This window comes from Lutra lutra, chromosome 1 (assembly GCF_902655055.1).
Source record: "Lutra lutra chromosome 1, mLutLut1.2, whole genome shotgun sequence".
In the NCBI taxonomy this organism is placed as follows: domain Eukaryota; kingdom Metazoa; phylum Chordata; class Mammalia; order Carnivora; family Mustelidae; genus Lutra; species Lutra lutra.
In genome coordinates, this window is record NC_062278.1 from 137,423,391 (window position 1) to 137,446,605 (window position 23,215).

Genomic DNA, 23,215 nt, shown 5'->3' on the forward strand with positions numbered 1-23,215 from the left:
AGAAAATTGTGATACACTTATAAAAACAGCCAGCTGTAACAAAATAGCTGGTGTTTTCATAGCCATAAACTCATAAAAAAGAAATACACCTTTATACAGAAATTTTATACAGATGTAGCTTTAAAATTGATTGTAAACCAAAGGAAGACACATTGCAAACATCAATTATTTTCACATTAATTGCATAATTTTCTAAGGTGATCTATTAGTTTTATTTACCTAAGCTTATTTGCATGATAGTAAAAATTGCATACAACAATAAGAGTGAAGCTTATAGTATGAATTGCTTGGATAACATAGAGCACTTTTTATAGGCAACTGTGTAAAGCACATTTTCTCTATTTAAAACTTTTAAGACACTTTGTTTTACTGCCCATCAAAATACATTTATAAATAGAAAAGAATCAGTATGGTAACAAGAGAAGCAATATTACATTTAACGGAAACTTCCAAAAAATTAATTACAACATGATGCTGCAGGATCTACAAATAAATAATGAGGACTAAATTGTGTTTCACATTTTCTTTTCATTTTTTAAAAAATCATGTAACAATGAGAATGAAAAAAATTACAGTGAATTTTTATTTCGAAAATAAAAACAAATTTGAATTACGGCAGTGCCATATAATACAAGGCATTTGTTGGCATATGTCATCTTTAAACTGCATTCCACAGTCTATAGTTCTTTTGTAACATACAATAGAGTAACAAACTCTTTTTTTTTCTTTTTTTAAAATAAGGGGCGAGTTTCCAAAGATCAGTGTGGAGTGTTACAGAAATAATTAAAGGAAGGAAATAATAATCACAGAAGTTATAATGCTTGTTTGAGGCTCCAGAATAATAATTTTTCAAAAAAAAAAAAAAAAAAAATCACCGGTATCATGCTTACGGGGTACACACCTTGATGTGTCCCATGAACACAAATTTTAATTTTTAATACCAAACAATCCTTGATGCTTCACCTGGGGCTGCCAAGCAGTTTGTAAAACAGAGTAAAACATTTAGTGCAGTCTGCATTATCCTTTCTCCACTTTCCTGTTTGTGCAAGTTTCTGAAGATTCATTGGCCAAACAATGAACAACAAAGGTTTTCTGAGAGAATACACGGTGGACTTCTCATTTCGTTAGTAAATACCAGTGGCACTGATGAATGAAAATAATACTTTGATCTCAGTCTTTCAAGTCAGTGTTAATGTCCGTGTTTCCTTCCACTGACAGCTCTTCTTCTAGCTTCACCGAGAAAAGGGTGTTAGCATTTTTGTCTTGGACACTCTCTTCCAGATCCTTAAGTAACTCCTCTTCCTTGTATTCGGCCACATCCACCTCCAAGCCGGAGTTGTCCTTCAGTTTGCCGTGGTGCTTCAGATAATACCGCTGGTTCTGAAAGAACTTGATGATGGTGTACTTGGGCAGGTCAAGCTGCGCGGACAGAGTCTGGATGGCCTCTTCGTCCGGGTACAGGCCTACATCTTGGATGAAACTCTGGAGGATGCCTAGGGCTTCCACGGAAATTTTCGTTCGTGGCCGGGTCTTCTGCCGGTTCTCGTCCTCGGCCTCTGCGGGAGAGGCCACGGTGGGCTGCCGCGGGGGGAGGCGGGGCCCGGCGGGCTGCTGCGCCTGCGCCTGGGGGGGCGGCGGCGCCGGCTGCTGCTGCGCCTGCGCGGGCGCCTGCTGCTGCAAAGAAACAAGTGGACAGTCAGAGCTCGGTCTTTCCTTCCGGGCGGCGGCGGACAAAGCCGGCTGGAAGGAGGAAACTGGGGGCTGGGGATCCCACCTGTAGTTTCTCCCACCTGGAGCTCCTCCGAGTGGGACAAAGATTCAGGACCAAAAGGGAGGCCAGCCAGATGGCTCACAGCAACAGGGAAAGAAGGCAAAATGATAACCAGGAAGGGGAGGCCTGAGCAGGGTTTTGGGGGGCTACTGGGCTTCCTCATCAGGGTTCAGTGGAGCCTCCCTGCCCTTCATTTTCAGTCTGGCTCACGGAAGTGAAAGCTCAGCACGCTGAAAATGTGAGCCGTGAACTTCACCAGAAGGATACGCATCAGAAGGCGAAGACAGCAAAGCAAATTATGATGTAAATAATTAACAAAGATTTAATATGAAGATTGAGGAGTAAGGATTTCAAAGGCATTTTAGAAGGGAGTGCTACAGAGCCGTGGGGGGAAGAAACCTGTGTTTTGCCCCATTTCATCCATGGCTAAAGCATGGAGCAAGAATAGAAAGTCTTATTTAAATTCCAAATAAAATGGATAAATGCCTGCTGTTCTTCCGCATTATCCCTTCAGACTCCAAAGGATTTCTGAGATTCTCACGTTTGTGAATTTCCTACCAGTCAGTTCGGATTTAATACACAATTTCTTACCAAATTGCACTAGGCTGACACTGCAAGTTTTTTCTTACTGAAAAATAAAAGTTTGATCCACTGTACAACGGCTAGCAAATTGTTTTGTCTATAGTAAACTCATGTGATTAGGATTTAAATTTAGTGTATACAGACACTTCTTCATAATTAGTGTCTGTATATGTGCTGTAATTTCCATACACAATTATACATAACAAATGTGTGACACATGCACATACTGTATACTCTATAACCATAATTCTTATCATCAAAGCAAATCAACCTGTAAGCGGCAAAATATTAGCACGTTTTTACTGTGCCTAAGCATTTCTTTTTATCCCCCTAAGAAACAATTTTATTAAAAACAATTTACATCTTCAAACAAGTACTATTTTTATTACTATACATATACCTTTCTCTTTTTTTTGTTTTTGCTAAACAGTAAGTTTTTCAGGCTTTCATGATTATTTAGTGCTTGATATCCTAAGGAATTCTCTTTTCCAATTTATCTTTAATACATACTCAAGGATTTTTTTTTCCTACTGATGGATAACCCTATTATTGTTTTTAGCTATATATATAGCTAAAACAATAATATATTGTATATATATATATATTCCCCACCCACCCCCACAGCAATACCAAAAAAATAATTCAGGTGATTCAAAAAAGACAGTAGAATTTTAGGACTCTGGAAGGCAGTGGCATTTTCTCTTAAAGGGAAAAGCTAAAAACATCCCCTTAGATTTAATAGGAAAAGGTTCTATAGTTCCAGTTCATTCAACACTCTTCCTTAGAAATCAAGGCCATAGGGCACCACAAACTACCTGATCCCAGAGCTTTCCAATCTAGATTCATAGGGGGGTTCCCTCAGCGGATGAATGCAGGTTAAGTCCCATGACATGACCAGCTAAGCACAAGGCTGAATCTGCTGGCACAGTGGTCTTTGGCCACCACCATGGTTAGTACGTCCTCTGCCAAGTCTGAAAATCCTGACCAAGGGAGCAGGTCTTTATACCACCCCCTCTCTTGCTGGCATAGGTAACTTGTGCCCGCTCACCTGGGGAGCAGCACTGAGCCATGGTGCAGGGGTCAGCAGGCCCGGTAAGAAAACGCCTCTAGACTCTCCTTTCCCAAGGGTGGTGGGAGAGGGGCTCTAAAGGAAAGACAAAAAGACATGACTCACCCCTAACCTGTGTTCTGTGAGGTTGTAGGGAGACAGCTACAAGGTGAAGGAAGGGCCGAGGAGTCAGAAACAAGATTCCAATTAGGTTTCCCTCCCCTCCTCTCTTTGGACAGTATCCAAGGTAGAAAGTTGAGATTGTACAAACCTTCTCTACAGAAACGGCAGTTAATTCCCTTCCAAAAGGGCAGTATTGATAGTCATTAAAAAAATTTGAGCTCTCACACAAAAAAAACCCAATTCTAACAAAGACGCACTTGCCAAACCGGTAGGGCAAAAAAGGGGGATCCTGCCACTTAGTGGGTGGGGACATGAGGGAAGAGGAACACAATACACATGCTGAAAAAAGTGTGCTAATTTTCCTTTTATTCCCCTGAGCAAGATGGCAGTGTATCGTTGTCTCTTGCTAAAGCCTATGTTTAGACTGGCGGGAAGAAGAGAAATGCGAATTTCCCAGCTAAGTTTAAAGCTCTATTTACTTAGTGCTATATTGAATCGGCCAAGGTAAACGAACCTGAATCTGCTCCGCTGGAACATGGATAATGTGAGGCGGCCTGTCGCCATGGTGATGCACCGCATTGCTCTCCTGTTCATAAATGGCATCACGTTCTGGCTGAGGAAGACTGAGGAACCTTCGGATCATGGAGAGGTTCTCCCACAGAGTCCTGTTTTCTGGAGAAGGATCTTCTTTCCAGCGCAACAGCTCACACAACCACCCCTTAGAGACAAGGGCATAATAGGTCAGTTTGTGCCTGTGGGGGGTTGATACTTTCCAGTAAGGGCTAAAAAGAAAAGACCCTGTGAAGTTAACTTTTTTCCTAAGCTCAAAAACACTGCAATCTGCTTTAAAAAAAAAAAAATAAGTTTTTTAACCTGTTAAGAGAAAATAGCTGAGGCTATCAAGGAGGCAGGCTGTTTCCAATAAATGTTCAGATTTGCATTGTAAAAGAGTCATGTTTTTTAAGATTCCAAGGGCAAGACACATTTACCACGGACTTTGCAATACGTGAAATAGGAGAAAAGCAAAGTTGAACGTGCTTCTCATCTTGCCCAGCCTTCTTGTCTGATGAGCGGCCATCTGAGTTCCTGAAGGTATTTAAGAGATAAGATAGATTTTTAAAATAATTTGTTTCCTAAAAGGATTCCCAAAGTTCATGATTTTTATATTCGGAAGGAAACTATGTGTAAATTGGGTGTGTGTGTGTGTGTGTGAGACAGAGAAAGGACATGTGCTATAGAGTGAGCAAGAATGTTGTCCATTGTAAAGCATAATCATCAGAATGGGTGTTAGAAGACTTCTCCAAGAAACAACTTTCCAGAAAGACATCTCAGAGCCTATTTTTTCTGCCCACTGCAGTGTGCAACATATGATTTCCAGAGAAGAATTTTAATAGATTTCCTGAACTGAGAGAGAAGGAAATGTCCAATGAATGCCAAAACCTGCACCTCTCTGATGACTCCCCTCATCCCAAACGTTCTTCATCTCAGCGGCATGATGGACACTAGGCAATGGGGCGGAGAGTAAGAGGGACTGTTCCACCCAGACCCCCTTCAGGCAACCACCTCCAGCTGCGTGCTGCCTGCTAAAAGCTCACAGCCATACTCTTCTCTGGAGCCGTGTTTGGAGTCACCTTACTTGGAGATGACTGGACAGTTACTCCACATCCTCGTTGACTCCCTCACACGCTGGGGTGGCCAGTGATTGGCTTACCCAGGGGTACAATGTCCCTACCCTCTTCCTCCAAAGGGACAACTCACTTAATCCTTCAATTTACTCTCTGGAGATGGCTCTCCCCCTTCTTCTTGCTCCCTCCCCCCATCAATACAGACTACTTGAGACCATAATCTTACTGGACCCCTTCCTCTTCCCTATCCTCCCTCACTTCTTCCAGGTCCTTCACCAAATCATAGACACCTGATTCCCTGTCTTAGGCTCTGCTTTAGGGACTTGACCTAAGATGAAGGGATTCCTTGGAAATTCCAAGTAAATTACTTGGATGAGAGTGGAATGAGAACAGTTTATTATCTGATTTTTAGAACTAGCAAAGGAGAGAGAGAGAGAGAGAGAGAGAGAGAGAGAGAGTGTGTGTGTGTGTGTGTGTGTGTGTGTGTTGTGATTGTTATCGGGGGTGAGACCAGAGGATGGTATGACTTTTCTTCTCTTCATCCCAAACTGAGCCACTGGAGAAAATTCTCCTTCCCCTTCCAACTGCAATGTGCAGTGAAAAGAAATAGGCCCATTCTTCCTCAAAGGGCTGATTTGAGAGAATTTAAAAGAAAAGCTGGAAAGCTGATAACATCAACTTCCCAAGGCCCACATATTAACCAGCCAAGGGTGAGTGACTGTTGCTAAACCTCATGAGATCTACTAATTTTTCTGAGACATTTGTTTCTCTACTCCGCAGGTCTTGTAATTAAACAAACACGTACAAGGGGTCGGTCATGCAATCATGCACCCATTCAAAGCCACTGAATGTGTAATTCAAGGCTAAGAGAGCAAGCAGTAAACTGAAGATTTACCTGAGAGAATATTAGTTAAAAAAATAATAATTGTGATTAGAATGTCACTGAATATGCTTCTTTTCTAACCACAGCAACTCTATGTTTATTTCCAGAAAAATATGATGATGTGTCATATTTTAGCTCTATTTATATGAGTATAATATTAACTCTCAAACTGTATTTGAGTATTTGAAGTATTTGAGACCCACTTGCATATGGTGCCCTGGAGATGTTTATTTAGCTCTTATTGGCAAATATTTGCTATCTGGATTGAGCCATGAAAACATTTTATATTTTCCTATATCTCAGCTACTTCTTTACACTTTACCTCTAAGTTCTGATGTTGTGCAGGTTTTAGATACACACCTTCCTGCAGGCTTGAATATTAACTATGGTGTAGATGACGCTCCTCTCCTTTGTCTCCATTCTTCACTTACGGCAAATTGAGAGGCCCCCATGCCTGAACAGAGCAAATTGCTACAATTCTATTGACCTTTCAAGATGTTAGAAGGTTCATAAAAAACAACAGAAAAGTTATTCTGGGGAGGGTAGTTTTTTTGTACTTAGCTGGTATTGTATACTCTTGCAGTAAGTGCTAAACATGGAATATCTAAGATTTTTTTTTTTTAAGAAATAAACGTTTGTAACTATAAATTGCTAAAAGTTAAATTAAGAACAATTCACATAAGAAATGCTTTTTGGAGAGAGCTGAAAAACTCCAATAATTTTTCCAATCCTTTAGAACTTCTTAAAGTAACAGATCAGTTAGCACTCGGATATATGTGAAAAAAACATGTGGATCACAGATGTTCTTTGGAAAAGAAAATCATTAGTTCTTTTAAAATGGCTAATAATGATAGCTAATTCCTAAACAATCACACTCACGCTGGTTTAACAAATATTTCAGAAAAGGAGCCCTGACTCATTCAACAAATATTTTGCTCATATTGTCACTTCTGTGTATCTATACTTATGAGATGGATCCTTATTTTTATTAATTGTCCATGACTAACATAACATTTCCAGTAGTTTGCTATTAACCTCTGCCCTTAAATAATACTTCTAATTCCTTATCTAAAAATAATTTGATGAATTATAAGTCTGAAGCATGTCTCTGCTAGCCTTTCAAGAGACATGATGATTTTAAGAGACTGAAATCAGATGCTTCTTAGAAAAATATTTAACGGTGCAGCTGGGAACTGTTAGTTCTACAAGGGTATTCCAAAAAGAAAGAAAAAAAAAAAACTAAACTAAAAGCGGGGAGTGCTTTTCTTGATGTGTGTATCTCTTAAAAAATAATGGAAAACAGACATTTTGACACGCTAGTTCTTTGTCAGTAGAGACACTGGCTCATTCCCAACTTACGCTGGCAAAAATAAGATTAATTTATTCGAATACTATTTAAATACCTTGGAATATTCTTACTGCCTCAGATCCTATCAATTGAGACTCTATTAATGATGACAGTAATCTGATCTATGTTTTGCCCAAAGTGACTAAAAAAGCCAAAAGCTTTCTAATTCCCCAATATCTTTTACTAGGTCACTTTTCCATAAGTGATACTGTTAGAGCAAATAAACTTGGCAAGACAATAAACATGTCAGAATATTGTAATATCTGACAAATAATGATGATTCCCCTAAATACTGTATTAGTTTTTAAATGACAAATGTATAGATTTACTTGGTAGAGGAGAGACAAGAAATGAAATGCAATACTTTGCTGCAAAATGTGAACATAATTACATTTTTAAGAGTGGTCTCTGGGACTTGAAATATTTTAAGACCATAGGCAGGAGTAGTGAGCTACTCTCCAAATTAAATTAGATCACGACTGTTCCGTACAGTAGAAAAGACAGGAGAATAAAAGCCTTAAAATAATGAGACGGATCCATTCTCAAAAACTAAAATGGTACAAGGAACAACCTAAACTTTAAATGTAGTAAATTTGCCAAGCAACATTACACTGCATATAAAAAGGGCAAAATATAAACAGTAGCCACATGTAAATAAATTAGTAAAACTTTCAGGATGTTACTACTTTTCAAACTGACAAAGTTTAATTTGACACCTTCTGTTCTAAACCCTTTGTTTCTATTCAAAATCACGCCTTGAGCTGTTGCTATCAATCACAGCGCTCCCCCTATTACTTAAAAAAAACTGGCATGAACCCTGAATAAGCTGAAAATGCCATGCAGATGAATTCTGAGATAATATGTTCAAACCTGTTATATACAACACAAATCCTGTAAAGTTATGTATTGTAAACCTACATTTATTGAGAACTAAAAGTCTTAAATCCATCTGCCACAAAGGAAATACTGTTATGTACTTTATAGTAACCAAGAACCATCTGCAAATGTCTTGCTACCGTAAGCAAGAAAATGGTGCAGAAGATGCATAAACCTAAGACTGCATGAAATAAATAACATTCGTTTGACTGGTTTTGGTGAGGGATCTATTAAAAAAAAAAAAAAAAAGTAAGATCGGGGGGAAAAAAGGAAAGAGAAAATGCAGAATGACTGCCAAACCAGTACTGAAAAAAAGCAAAACAAACTCAATGACAACACAATGGCAATTTATTATGGTCCATGAAACACATGACTGTATGCTCATTTTAAAGGAAAAATTAGCAGTTCTAAACTCAATATTCTAATGATGTGCTTTACTGACAGAATCTTGTTGTACCACATTTAAATAAAAATCCTGGCACCTTCATCTCTCAGCTGCTAATTTCCAACCAAACTCAATTCCTGATTTCTACTCCACTCTTTTTAGAACAATTAATTCAAGTCAATTCAGTTTGAACATTGTAACGGAGAAGGGGTACGCAATGATTTTAATTGAGTCAGAGAAGTAACCTCCTTTCTTGAATGAATCTATTGTACCTCTACAGACTCACGCACGTCAAAAAGAGAACCCTTCCAAGGGCCTGTTCTGTGACAAAGGTGGAAGCATGTAACACAACTAGTTTTCCAGGAGAAAAGAGGCTTCAGCGTTCTCAGAGAAAAAAACTCATTTCCTACAATATACAGGTATGTATCTGTTACTGTTAGGTACATATACATTTTAAATCCAAGAGCTATGGGGCACCTGGGTGGCTCAGTGGGTTAAGCCGCTGCCTTCGGCTCAGGTCATGATCTCAGGGTCCTGGGATCGAGCCCCGCATCGGGCTCTCTGCTCGGTGAGGAGCCTGCTTCTTCCTCTCTCTCTGCCTGCCTCTCTGCCTACTTGTGATCTCTCTCTGTCAAATAAATAAATAAAATCTTTAAAAAAAAAAAAATCCAAGAGCTATAAAAATTAAAGAAAATGACAATTCTTGCTGCAATGAAGAAGGAAAGATACATTTTAAGAAATGGAAGGATAATTTGAATTCTAAAAAGCAAAACATTTTACAGTCTGTATTTATTCCCCCCACCCTCATCTTTAGGTGTTATTTGCAGATGTATTTTGTTCCAGTCTCTGGGGCATATAGTACAATAATATATGATATTAAAAGAAATCAATCTAAATAGGGACGTATTTGATACAAACATTTTAGTGGAAAGCATGAATTACATTTTAGCAAGTAGTAGGAACAAGGATTAAGTACATAATCCATTAAATAGTACTTCCAACACAAAAAATTCAGTATTGTAGACTAAACTACACCAGGCATTTTGAATGAGTACATTTTCAACAACAACTAACTATAAAGCTAGCAATTTATCATTCAGCAAATAATTTTCTACTTTTAAAAGAATCCGTAAGTGTTACTTATGCTAATGAAGACAGTTTTTAATCTGCCCACAAACATGCTAATAGAGGGCAATTTTTTTTTTATTTACAAAGCTGTCGGCACTCAAGGGTAATTTCATATCAATGTTCTATAAGCTGGGGGGAAAATGGGTTCTAATTGTCAGAGTTGTGGAATCTTTCACCTTTAGCATGAAGGTTTAAAGCTATCACAAAGACGAAAAGTGACTAATGACGTTTTAAGCTACCCCTTTAACATCCCAGAAGCGTTCCATTTTCACACTTTTTATGTTTTTAACACTCGAATACAGTCTTAACACACAGTACTTTTCTGGGGGCCCCGAATGCAGAGACACACAAGGCTCACAGAGGGAACAACCCTGGCTTCCAGGTCTGAGGCCTGGCGGCTTCATGCACCAACTTCGACCCTCTTTTTCAAGAACAATAATCACACTTCAAACAGTGAGAAACAGAACAGTGGCAAAGCAATATTGAAAGTATTTTTAAATTATTTACTAGGTTAAGAGGGTGAAATGATACTTTAAATACATCAAATTTCATTGTCTAGGCCATTTTTTGGTGGCAGAGTGGTATTGATCTTTCCAAATGCTTAAAATTAACTATTTTCCAGAAGGTCATTATTTGATTAAAGTCATTAAAGTTGAGGACAAGAAGCGATGCACTTTTTCTTCTTCCCCATTCAAATCATCACATAATTTAATAAAAACCATCCCATCATGTCCTGTAATAAAAACGCTTATCTTAAGATACTGTTCTTTACCTAACATATTAACCTTTAAATGTTATGAAGTTCTTCAGAAGAAAAACCTTTGCTAAAGCAGATTACTCTATAACATAATGAGAGGCCCCCACCATTAACATTAATAAAGATACATGTTCTCTTCTATGGAATTAGTAGGAAATACATTAATCTTTCTCCCCAGTTTAATAACATCTACTTTATGTACAACGAAGAGAATCTCAGCAGGCACCATGAATAAGTTTTCCTGCTAAGTTAACAATGGTCTTATTCAAGAAAACATGGGAAATGAGCATGAACAGAGACATACCAATCAATGTTCATGCTAAAAGTGGCACATTACATCCACTTTATTTAAAGATGGGTTTTAGAAAGAAACACTTAGGGTTGTGAGTTCAAGTCCCATGTTGGGTGTGGAGCCTACTTAAAAAAGAAACAAATTTAAATGGGATACTTGTGTGTGTATGTATTCCCCAAATATGTTTATTTTCAAGGTATGGTTTCTGGTATTTGTATTTGCTGAAAAGAAAAAAAAACACGATATTTAAAAATGATTATGATTTTTACATTTCTCTTTCCAGGTTATATAAAGAACTTATTATCTTTGCGAAAAATCTGTGGGTTTCCATATTGTGGAAATAGGACAGACAATGACTACCCATAAATTTCTCATGAGTCCATTTTTGCTATTTTGTCTTTAAGAGGTTAAATGCATCTAGCAGAATTTCCTGGAGGTTTCTTTCTTTTCTTTCTTTTTTTTTTTTTTTCTGGAGGTTTATGTTCATACAATCTGAGGAAAAACTCCCATTAAAATTTAGTGAATTTTGAATAATCAGAATCATTGGTAAATAATTTTTTTAAAGATTTCACTTATTTATTTTACAGAAAGAGACACATCGAGCGAGGGAACACAAGCAGGGGCAGTGGGAGAGCGAGAAGCAGGCTTCCCGCTGAGCAGGGAGCCCGATGTGGGGCTCAATCCCAGGACCCTAGGATCATGACCTGAGCAGAAGGCAGACGCTTAATGACTGAGCCACTCAGGGGCCCTAGTAAATAATTTCTATTATGCAATTTTGCTCAAAATTTAAGCAAGTAAAAGAATGAAAGGGTTTTTTTTTTTTATTAATTTTTTATTTTTTCAGCATAACAGTATTCATTATTTTTGCACCACACCCAGTGCTCCATGCAATCCGTGCCCTCTACAATACCCACCACCTGGTGCCCCCAACCTCCCACCCCCCACCCCTTCAAAATTCTCAGATCGTTTTTCAGAGTCCATAGTCTCTCATGGTGAAAGGGGTTTTTATGTACCTTTCTTTTCTACCTTCTCAAAGCCACTGACTTTATGGCACACATAAATATAGTGTTTTTCCTTTTGCTACAGATTGTTTGATCCATATTAAGATTATCAGATGACAATCTGGCCAGAGTGATAAAAAGTTCTCACTTAAAAAGGTTGTTGAGAAGGAGATCTTACAGTTTAAAGAATATTTTCAGGAGGGAGAATCTGAGCAGGAAGAAAGAAGGAATGAAGAGAAAAGCATGAAACTGTGGATAATATATTAAAGTAGCAAGAAAATAATCTTGTAGCTTGAAACAGAATTTTTCCAAAGAAAGGCTGCCTTTTCCTTTAAAGATATTAGATTTGGAAAATATCTAACCTAAATGTTTAATTTTTCTTATACTTCATAAACTATCCTGCTTTCAAGATAGTTTCTTCAAAGCTTAAATGAAACAAACAAAAATCTGGCTTATATGCCTGATGCTTGAATATGGGCTTGGAAAAAGAATTTTTTGTTTTTCCCCTCAACTGAGATGTATTTTTGACATGTAAGTTTCAGTGATGTGATTTGGCTCCTGTTTAACATTTATACACATTTTATAACATTATACACATAACATTTATAACATTTATACACATTTTATAAGATATTTAAATTAATATCAATTTTTTTTTTTAAGATTTATCCATTTCTTTAGAGAGAGAGAAAAAGCACATGTGCATGAGCAGTGTGGTAGGGGCAGAGGGAGAGAGAGAATCTCAATCAGTCTCCAGCTGAGCACGGAGCCTGATGGAGGGCTCAATCCCACAACCCTGAGATCATGACCGAAGCCAAAACTAAGAGTTGGATACTTAACCGACAGAGCCAGCCAGGCACCCCAGTATCTTACTTAAGTTTTTATTCCCTTCTCGTTCTCCATAGTTAGTGTCATTAAAAAGCAGAAAACTGAAGTGGGGAAAAACCCAGAAAACTCAGTACTCCCAAGGTTCATCAATTTTAGCCTTGTTTCTATCATAAAGAATCATTGGCCCCTTTTCACCTGTTCACCTATGCCTTGTCAGTCTGGGACACTTCTTCCTTGAATTATGCTCTTAGACACCACACATTCTTTTTAATTACTTCCCAATGGACAATTATTTCAATTTCTGACAAAGAAGATTTTAAGTAATCATTCCTTTTCTTAACTCAGAGGAAAAAGTACACCAATGTTGGTGGAGAATGAGAATAAGTGCTACCACACAGAGTTGTGATGCCTACAAGAGGCAAATAAATATGATGTCTAATTTAGTCTATGGACCTTTCTGACAGATAAATTACATGTGTAACTAAGCTTTCTGGAACCCCCCTAGCCATCTCTGAGATGCCCTTGGAAAAGACAGGCTGGGATGAAAATCACTGGTCTGGTGTTCTGCTTTCAAATTGCCAAAGTTATCTTACTGCCCAAAATGACTTTCAAAGACTTCCCATTTTAGAGAAAATGCTCACACTCCCTAGAAGAAACACTCCCCAGAGCTGCCTTGAAGGCTACTCCCAATCACATTCAAGTCCTAATTCATTGGACTATTTATTACGTGTTACCCAGCATTTCCCCACACTCTATTCTTCATTCTTCGTACTAACAGGAAAGCCCTTTCTCCTTTTTCCTGCCCATCCAAATACGAACTCTCCTTCAAGTCATGCTCAAGCACCTCAGGATTTCGATAAAGGGTTATATCCCCTATAGGCATTTATGTATGTGAACTTAAGCAAACTACCGTTTTGAGCCTCAGATCCTCCTCTACAAAGAACAGACAATAATAGTAGTAATCTTGCAGGACTGTGGCTGGTACAAATAAAATAGAAAACATTCAGCCCCATGCCTGGTTCCTAAATAACGAAAAAAGGTCTGATGACTTAACTGAAAGTACTTGCCTAAAAATGCTCACAGTATACTTGGGAAGCATTCAAAAATAACTACCAGTGCAAGGGAGTGCATGATAAAGGTCAATGATGGACAAACATCAAGTGGGATCCAAGTGGTGAGAAGAAGAGATGGGCTGAGTAGTCAAGGAAGTCTTTACTGATAAAAAGTGATACTGGCATGGCCTTGAAAAGTGGGCAATATTTAAAATAAGGTGGATAATGAAAGAAAAGAGGGAGATGAATTAGTGATGTGCCAGGAAAAACAGGTAGACCAGTTGCTTTTTGAACTGACTACATCCCCCATTCTCTTATTATAGCTCTTTACCTTACTGGACTTTCCTGAGAATACTTAATTCCTGTGACCTCATCTCCTGAATGTACTGTACTTCCAAGACCAACTTGTTAAGAAAGCCTGGGTTTTAATTTGAATTCTTATTCTACTACTTACTATAGCCCAGGTCGTTACTGAAATTCTCTAGACCTTAATTTTCTCCTCTATAAAATGGGGATGACTTTACCACGATTCATAGGGTGTGTGAGAATTAAATGAGACTATTCATGCAGGGGGATTGGCACACAGTAACAGCATGATGAATGTCATCACTATTTTTATTATTGTTTTCATTATCATGAAGATAATCCAAAGGAATTTGACTATCTAGGGAATTAACGAAAACAAGTCAGTTATCATATCCTAACCTGAACCCACCATCTTCCTCCTACAAACTAGGTTCTCCTCTGATGTAGTTTAACTCAATTAATAGCATCACCACCCACCCAGTCACCTGGGCTGAAAGGCTGTTATTTGAAGTATAAATTGGTATAATCTTACTGAAAGGCAATGTGGAAATGTTTGAATGTAGAAATGTCTAGTAATCACCTTTAAAACACAAAAGCCTTTTTTGATCCAGTAATTCTACTTTTGAGAACTGATCCTAAATAAATGATAAAGATGTATACAAATATTTAACTCTAATAATGTTCATGTTAGCATTAATTGTGATAGCAAAAGGAGATTCTAACTTAAATATATCTCAGTAGGGAATTAAAAGGTATGTATAGCATCTGAATACATGTAAGACATATATATGTACAGACATATATGTATGTATACATATATACTCATGTGTATAAAGAACATATATTGGGCTATCTTTAGTTAATTGGGATTATGGGTATTTCTTATGTTCTTTATGCTTGCATTTTTTTTGTTTCTTCTATAATAGCTATATGTTTTTAATAAAAAAAAATAGCAAATAGCTTCAATTAAAACTGATTTTTTGGGGCACCTGGGTGGCTCAGCCATTAAGGGTCTGCCTTTGGCTCAGGTCATGATCCCAGGGTCCTGGGATCGAGCCCCACATCGGGCTCCCTGCTCCGCGGGAAGCCTGCTTCTCCCTCTCCCACTTCCCCTGCTTGTGTTCCCTCTTGTGCTGTGTCTCTTTCTGTCAAATAAATGAATAAAATCTTTAAAAAATATATTAAAAAATAAAATAAAAACCTGATTTTTCTTGTCTGTTTGCTTTATAAGAGAACAACCATGAATTCCTGCCAATTCTACTCCTTCAGAAGGTTTCTTGAATTGGTTCCTTATTTTCCATTCCTGCTGCTCTGGTTCAGGCCCTCAGCATTTCTTCCATGAACTAACGGTGATGGGTTTACTAACCTAGGCCACCACCATCTTAGCTGAAATACATTTATCATAAACAAAGGACCACACAAATCTCCGTTTGAATGGCGTCCTCTTCACTTTCCTTCACCCAAAGAGCCTGGACAGGCCCTGAGGCTCACACTTCAATGAGTAAGTGTAAAAATGAAACAAGATTCCCTGTAACACTGAAGTGGCAGTTAAGTTCTGGGAGAGAGAAAGGTATAAGGCCGCACAACCTGGACTCCTTAGTTAGGGAGAAGAAACTGTATACATCTCTGTTATTCCTGAGGATATCAAGTATTGTAGCAAAGTCCAACAATTTGCATTTATAATGATGTTGCATTTCAAAAAGTAAGATTCAAACTGAGCTCAGCTTACTAGGTTTAAAGAGGTGGAGAAGCACTATTAAAGGCTTGTGTCAAAAGCAAACACATCTGATTGTTTAAAGAAGCTTAATGGGAAACTTCATGTTTCCCAAACCCCTCAATCCAAATAAATATGTGCTTATACGGCAATGTTATGAAGCCAATCTCTCACGTGTTGCCTCCTAAAGTCACTATTAAAATTTTACAGTATTTTTCTATTCAAAATTATGAAGATCATGAAAAAAAATGTTGCTGAATCTCCACATATGCCATGTGCAAAGGAAAAAAAAAGAAATATAACAATTTGAACTTAAGATATGAATCATTTTTAGGTGACGATTTACCTGATACAGTGGTTTGTTTGCTTACAGAAATAACTTACACAGGTTATTTTAATAAATATTTCTCTCAATGTATTTTTAGTTGATTTATATGAAACTTTTCAACACTAGCAGATATCTCCTAGAATGAGCTATACATCCCATCGTGCATATTTAGGGGCTGGGAATTAAAAATTTAAATCTTCCCTCTATGATATCCTAGGAAAGATAACAAAGAATTTTTAAAACCAGGGGAAGGCAAATTGGGATTGTAAGTTATGGGACTCCTATCCTAAGAGGAACAATTAAGCGGGCAGGGTCATTATGAGCTCCCGAGCTACTTATGATTTTGCTGATAAAGTAACACCCATTTTGTGGCCAAAACCCACATCATTTTAACCATTATGCAAACCTACTAATCAGAGGTTGGCCTAATTGAGGGACTCAAATCTTGTGATTCACAAGGACACTTCAAAAAAAGAAAGCATAAATATTTCTAGAAGCATCATGTGGATCCCAGTGACAATGGCTGGGTTATAATTTTACCAATCAAGGGAGACAAGGGAGGCTCGGCTGGGCACAGGCCACGTCAGTCACTCCTCATGACGACTGATCCTGTTTTATACCTGGGGAAGGCGGGCTCCGAGAGGGCCCCGGGGGAAGAGGACAGGAGTCTGACCCTACTCTGTCCTTCTGAGCACAGAGTCCACCCCCACCCCCCGCAAATTCCCACCCAGACTCCCTTAGGAATGAGCTGAGTTTTGTGAGGGAAAAATTGAGAGCAGATGAAATGTGCTTCTGCATCATTTCGTCCTTCTACAAATAATTATTAAGTGCCATCTCTCTGCCACCTACTATGCAGGCTAAGAGGAAATGTGGGGACAGATATAATAGGGAGTCATTTCCACCAGCACTTGCAGTCAGGTTAGGGAGGAACAGCTTACACTTCAGATGGAGCTGATATTACAGGTGAGGCTCTCCTGACACAAAGTCTCGAGCCTAAGGGCAAAGGCTCCTCTGTCACAAAGTGCTGCACTGCATGTGGCATCAGAATGTTGGAAAAAAGGCTGCCGATAAGGTTTCTGGTTTTGCTGTTGTTTTAAATGTCACTGCAAGGACTCTAACCCCTGCTTACATGCTCTGAAGTGAAGGGCGTTTGAAAAAAAAGCATACTATAAGGTAATAAATAACAAGCATTTCCCTGGTAAATTCGGAATTGTTCAGCTAATGTACTAGAAAAAATATATAGTTCCCCTCCCCCCACATATAATTTATCTAATGATTGATCTCATTTCTTTTGTGCCATCGACCCTTCTGGCAAGCTGGTAAAAGCCCACAGATGATGCCTTTCTAGAACAATGTTTTTATATGCCTGAAATAAAATACATAAGATGATGAAGAAAACCAATTATGCTGAAATACAGTTATCAAAACTTTGTGATATAGTAATATAAATCCTTCTTTATTAACACACTAAATAACGAGCTCTAACAACAGAACTGATAACTACTGTAATTTTATAGTGATGAGCAAAGATAATATTTTGAGATATCTGCAATAACTTAATGTGATGTGAAAATATTTGTGACTTTTACTGGTGACAAATTTATACCTATTGTTAATACTACCATGTTCTATTGCCCATATTGATAATTGAATAATATGTCAAAATTCAGTAACATGCTAATGAAAATAAAGATTTCTTTTTCTATCCAAGTTCATGGACCTCTTGGGGGAAGGTGAGCCACAGGTAAAGAACTCCCACCACCCCACATGCATGTGTGTGTATATATACACACATATAATTCCAATATTTTTCTAGAACTGTCTTATATAAGCTCCTAGTAGTTTAGAAAACTTTGGTATTTATGGTCATGGAACAGATATCCTGGGGTTTTTTTTGTTTGGCTGGTTTTTGGTTTTTTGAGGGTTTTTTTTTTTGCCACTAAAGGACCATGCCTGTTAGAGAAGGATTGGAGGAAAATAGTCACTAGTACGATGGTTCACAGATGGTATCCTGAGGAGACCAGGTTTCCATCACGGAATCTCAACAGTGCCATGGCTGATGAAAATACACACCCTTACTCAATCTCAAGTCGACCAAAATGGGGGAAGACTTTTTTTTTTTTTTTTAAGGATTTTATTTATTTATTTGACAGACAGAGATCACAAGCAGGCAAAGAGGCAGGCAGAGAGAGAGAGGGGCAAGTAGGCTCCCTGCCAAGCAGAGAGCCCAATGTGGGGCTCGATCCCAGGACCAGATCAGGATCAGATCATGATCTGAGCCAAAGGCAGAGGCTTAACCCACTGAGCCACCCAGGAGCCCCTGGGGGAAGACTTTGATTTATTTATTTCAGTGCTGGAGATTTTATTCATAAAATAATAGTTTGACAGCCTCAGCATTTTTGATTAACGATTGTACTAGTACATATAGACCTCCTTGTTCTTCCCTGGTCCTATTACAAACTCAGAAAATGGGTTTACAACCGTGAATAAAGCAACCATATTCTAATTTAGTTAATATCATACCATCCAAGTAACTGTAAAGGTAGACAAGATTAGCAGATTATCCTTTGAGAAATTCTATCTGTCGGAAGAGGAACACTAAAAAGGCTTTCCAAAGACACCTGGGTTTCCCAAACAGTAGGGGAAAAGGTAGCAGAACAGACAGAGAATGGCATCAGGGAGAGAAATAGAACAGTGACCTGGGCATGCCATGGGGTGTGCGGAACTATACAAAGGTTAGGAAACCAGAGGTAAACAAATAATGGTACTGGTTCTCAGCACCACTTTTCAAAGAGCAAATGGTTTTAAAGTATTTGCTTTTAAGATTTGAGGACAGGGCAGAAGGAGTCTAGACAAGTAGAGGATTAAAGAAAGACAAAAAGTGAATTGGAAAGATGGTTGGGGGGGCAGGCATAGGTAGAAAATAACTCCCACACAGCCATCTCCTCACCATATACTATACGTAGTACAATGCTGAATTTATCCAGAAATATAATGCAACTTTCTGTCTAGAAATTAAGCTTGATGGATAAGGCTTTAGTCCTTATGGTTATCCAGGGCCCAAGTTATTTAGTCTCTTTAATCAAAATACTAAAATAAAATCATTACCCATTAGGCTATTACCCTTCCCCCCAATCTCCAAACACACAAGCAAAAATTAATTGCAAGCCAGGAAGAAAGAAGGCAATTTAGACAGTAACAGCTTGGCATGGACTGAACTGGATTTCCTAATAGCATTTGTCTGTTTGTGAATGTATATTTTATTTACAGCCTTCACTTCTTTGACCTTATTGAAAGTAATTTATTTTTAGCTAATCTGCATTTCATTTAAACCACCAAATACTCCATCAATGAACCAGCCAAGCAGCACCCATAACAAGTAGCACTCGTGTTGGTACCATTAGTAAATGGGTAAACAGTTAAAGGAGACATTTGGGAATGGACAGTCCTCCGCAGCTATTAAATGCTACAGGTACCAATTTATGAACTTGCAAATATGGGCTTCAAGATATTCCTTCAACTGGGCTGTCATTCCCTGCCCTGTTTTTCTTATTTCACTAACCTCTTCCAAACCTGAGATTTCTCATGCGCCAAGAATATTTCTTTCCTCTTTAATGCGTTACCCTCCCCAGGACTTATACCAGTCCAAAAATAGTGAAATGTTAAAGGTAGACTTTCAGGCATCAGTTAAAAAAAGAAGCAAGCAAGAAAAAAAACACGTTTCAGGAGGAAACTCTCCAGCAACCCTTCAAAACAGTCACACTGTTTTGTGGCAAACACGGCCCCGCCGCATATTAAGCCAAGCCCATTTCCCAACTGAACGGAGCTCCTCTCATCTCTATACTGTGCTGGTTCTGCTAGGTCCTTGATAATGAGAGAGAGGTCATCCAGGTGTGTAATCACCAGTCTCAGAAGTTAAAACAACCTTCAGCCCATTTCGCACTACGTAACATGAAGTTCATACACTGGCTCCCAAGCAATCCATTCTCCCCACTATATCCCATCTATGAAGGCTTTTTGGCTACAGACCCCAAAACAGCCCTTTGTCCAAACTCCCCAAACTAAGCCCTTTCATCATTCAAAACTTTTCCTCCTCTGTGACTCATTTTCAGACTAACAAACCTGTCGGCAGTCCTTTCAATCAAAATAGCATCCTTTTTCACACTTGCGCACCTGTCTCAGCAACAAACTCACAGAACCTGGAACTGAAAGGGACATCAGACATAATCTGACCCAACCTATTTTACCTTTCTGACGGAGAGGTTCAGGGCCTGAGAGGTTAAATGGCTTGCCTGGGGCTACACGGCATGATAGCAGGGGGACCTGGGATCACCACTCCTTGCAATCCTCAATGCTTCCCCTGAGAGATGAAGTTTATGTTCAAGTTGTTACATAAACCATCTGTGAGTCTGTCAATTAGCTCCCATTACCCTATTTTTATCTGACACAGACATTCAGGAAAAATGTCCTCCCATTCCTGTCAGCTTGGGAATACAAAGGTGAGCTACACTGTAAATGATACTGATGACTTCAACAATGAAAAATGCAAACAGTGGGTCCCAAAGAAAATGGCAAGTAGCCAATTCTCCTTCCTCTACATTTTCATGAGGATCCAAGAACACTGCAGAAGAACAATTGTGCAGTGCTAAGGAAAGTGGACTGAGTTGGGCGGGATAAAGTTTTCTGAACTACTTTCTACTGAATCTTCAACTGTGATTTGTTACCAGATACATGAAAGCTGTCCTTTTATTAGACAGGGATATAGCGGGGTCCATAAAGAAAATTACAATCTTTTTTTTTTTTTGAACAATGGGATTTTTGTAGTCTAATTACATTTAATGAAAAGACATGCTCTTCCCTCATACTCAAAATATTGACTATTCTCAAATTCTGTACATACCACAGCAATCCCTAAACAGTAACTTTTTTTTTTTCCCCCTCTCCTTCCTAGTCCCTTTGTATCAACAGGAGTGATGGGAACAAAGAAATTCTAACACGCAAAAACAAAAGTTTGCAAACATGGAAAACTAGTGGATGATTTCTCAGGATGTTAATGAAATCTTTCACTTGCTAAGGAGTAAGTTCGGTTTCCTTTCTGTGGTGAGCTCTACCAGTGACTGCAAGATGTGATTCAATTTGCAAGCTGGCTTATCCCTAACATATCTTGAAGTAGCTGTGCAAAAACTTTCGGGTAATTAAAGCAAAGTCAGTACCAATGACATGGTAAGGAATAGGTTTGTTTTGGTTTTTGATTTTCATTTTTTTAACCTCCACTTTTCTTATTTCTTGGGCTCATCCCCATACAGCTATGTACATCAAACCTCTTCTTGGGAATCCTAAAACACAAGTGACTGAAGCAGCAGTGGGTTGAGCTAATGATTAGTGACTGGTGCCTTCACCTTTGTGTTAAGAAGGATTCTGAGGGGACATCTGTATTCAACAGGAAATAGTGTTGTGACAGATCACTGCGGTGGGGATTGAATCAAATCTTCCACAAATTCTGCATCTTGCACTATGACTACAAAGGCAGATGAAGAATGTGAGAAGCAACTGATCTAATAATTTGGTATTAACTGTGTGAATGGCTTAGCACCTGAGATGGGAGAAGGGTTCTAAGTAAAAGGCAAACTTTTTTTTTTTTTTCCTTTAAAGGGATATTCCGGCCAGAAGAAAGCATGAAGAGGCAGAAAAATGTTAAATTTCAAATTTAGAAGATATCATGCAGCAAACTCAACACACACAGAAAATAGCCAGGGTAAAGGGAAAGAAAGTTCTGGTGAAAAACTTAGGAAGTGAAGTTTTGTTTATTTAATGTAAACAAATAACTAAGGAAGGGGGAAAATGAATAAAGTAAGGGAACAGGGTAAAAAACCCAGTAGTCCATGGGTAATGGCACCTCTTATCAGATAACAGGAATCACCACAGAATCCTAGAAAGCTTCCGAGAGAGGTTCATAACTTAAGTAGTAAAACAAAACTAAAGATAAAAGAGGAGTATATTTTATTTGGCATTAAAAGACATTTAACTAGGCTATAGCTGTGGCTTTAGTTTTCTACCAGCTTATTTGCCTTCTTATGGCTCCAATACTTTAGTTTTTTTATGGCTGAATTATTCTGAAACTGGTGATAACTCTGGCCTTATATGGTAACCCACTGAGCCTATATTTTCTGCCAAAATTATCTCCAAAATGTCTATGGAAACAGAATTCATTGGTTTTGAACTCTACCTTTCAGACTGATTCTGCATATCAATAAACATCTCTTAAGAAATAAATTTCCTGATTGGGTCCATTTTGTTTTTTGAATTGTCTGGGATAGGACCATAAAGCCTAAACTAACAACTTTCCATTTTAAAAAATAGGGAGACTGACCTTTAAAAAACTATACATGCCCAACAGTAAAATATTCTTTCAGACTCAATTTCAAATAAAAGGTTTAGCACTGAAAAAAAATACAAAGGGATAGACCAGAGGGATATCATCTCTCCCATCCAAAAGAAATCTTAGAGAAAATAATGGAAAAGTCCAACGGGGAATCTTTCTCTCATTCGAGTTTTGGTGAAAGTGGAAAAAAATGGGATTTGATAAGGATTTTGATAAAAGAACCTGGAAAAGACTAGGCAACTTCTCCATTTTTTTATAGACACTTAACTTCTTTTCATTACATTTTATTTTTATTTAAGCACATCTTCAACACACACACATACATACCCCAACTCTTAAAAAAAAAAAAAAAAGGGCCTGAAATTTTAGTTACACCACATGTGGTTTTCATTTGTGAAAAATGAACAAGCTGTTTGTGGTTAAACTGTCTAATCGCCTGTTATCAATCTAGCGCTGCATTCAAGATTTACAGGATACATCAGCTTCTGTGCCACATTAGCTGTAAGGGGGGGGGGGGTGGGAGGAAAAAGGAGGAGGAGAGAGTTTATCCTGAGGAATAATATTTCCAATGCAGCCACACTCGCACTACATCTGGTTGTGCTGGTAGCGGCAGTTAAATTGAAATATTTCACAGCGTGTGTCAGAAACATGCAGAATGGTAATTATGACAGATCTGATTAAGCCGGAGTGCCACAAGCTCCCTGGCCAGCGCCGGTTGTGCAGGTGTGACCTTGTGCGTGCCTGCGTGTGTAAATAAAATTAATTACAAGCGAGAGGGTGAAGGCT

The 23,215-nt window shown here is 38.3% G+C and overlaps 1 protein-coding gene across 6 annotated transcripts in view; it reads right to left on the reverse strand.

The window, feature by feature from the left end:
- Window positions 1–856: 856 nt before the first annotated feature.
- Window positions 857–23,215, reverse strand: part of SATB1 (SATB homeobox 1) — a 99,551-nt gene continuing 77,192 nt past the window's right edge. For 3 of the 6 annotated variants that reach the window (XM_047737706.1, XM_047737715.1, XM_047737721.1), the window contains exons 10-12: window positions 4,039–4,242; window positions 3,402–3,497; window positions 857–1,674 (exon numbers count right to left, since the gene is read on the reverse strand). In XM_047737706.1, coding sequence (XP_047593662.1) covers window positions 1,171–1,674; window positions 3,402–3,497; window positions 4,039–4,242 — 804 coding nt within the window. In that variant the 3' untranslated portion in view covers window positions 857–1,170. The remainder of the gene's footprint in view (window positions 1,675–3,401; window positions 3,498–4,038; window positions 4,243–23,215) is intronic. The other 3 variants (XM_047737729.1, XM_047737748.1, XM_047737739.1) reach the window with 3 other exon arrangements.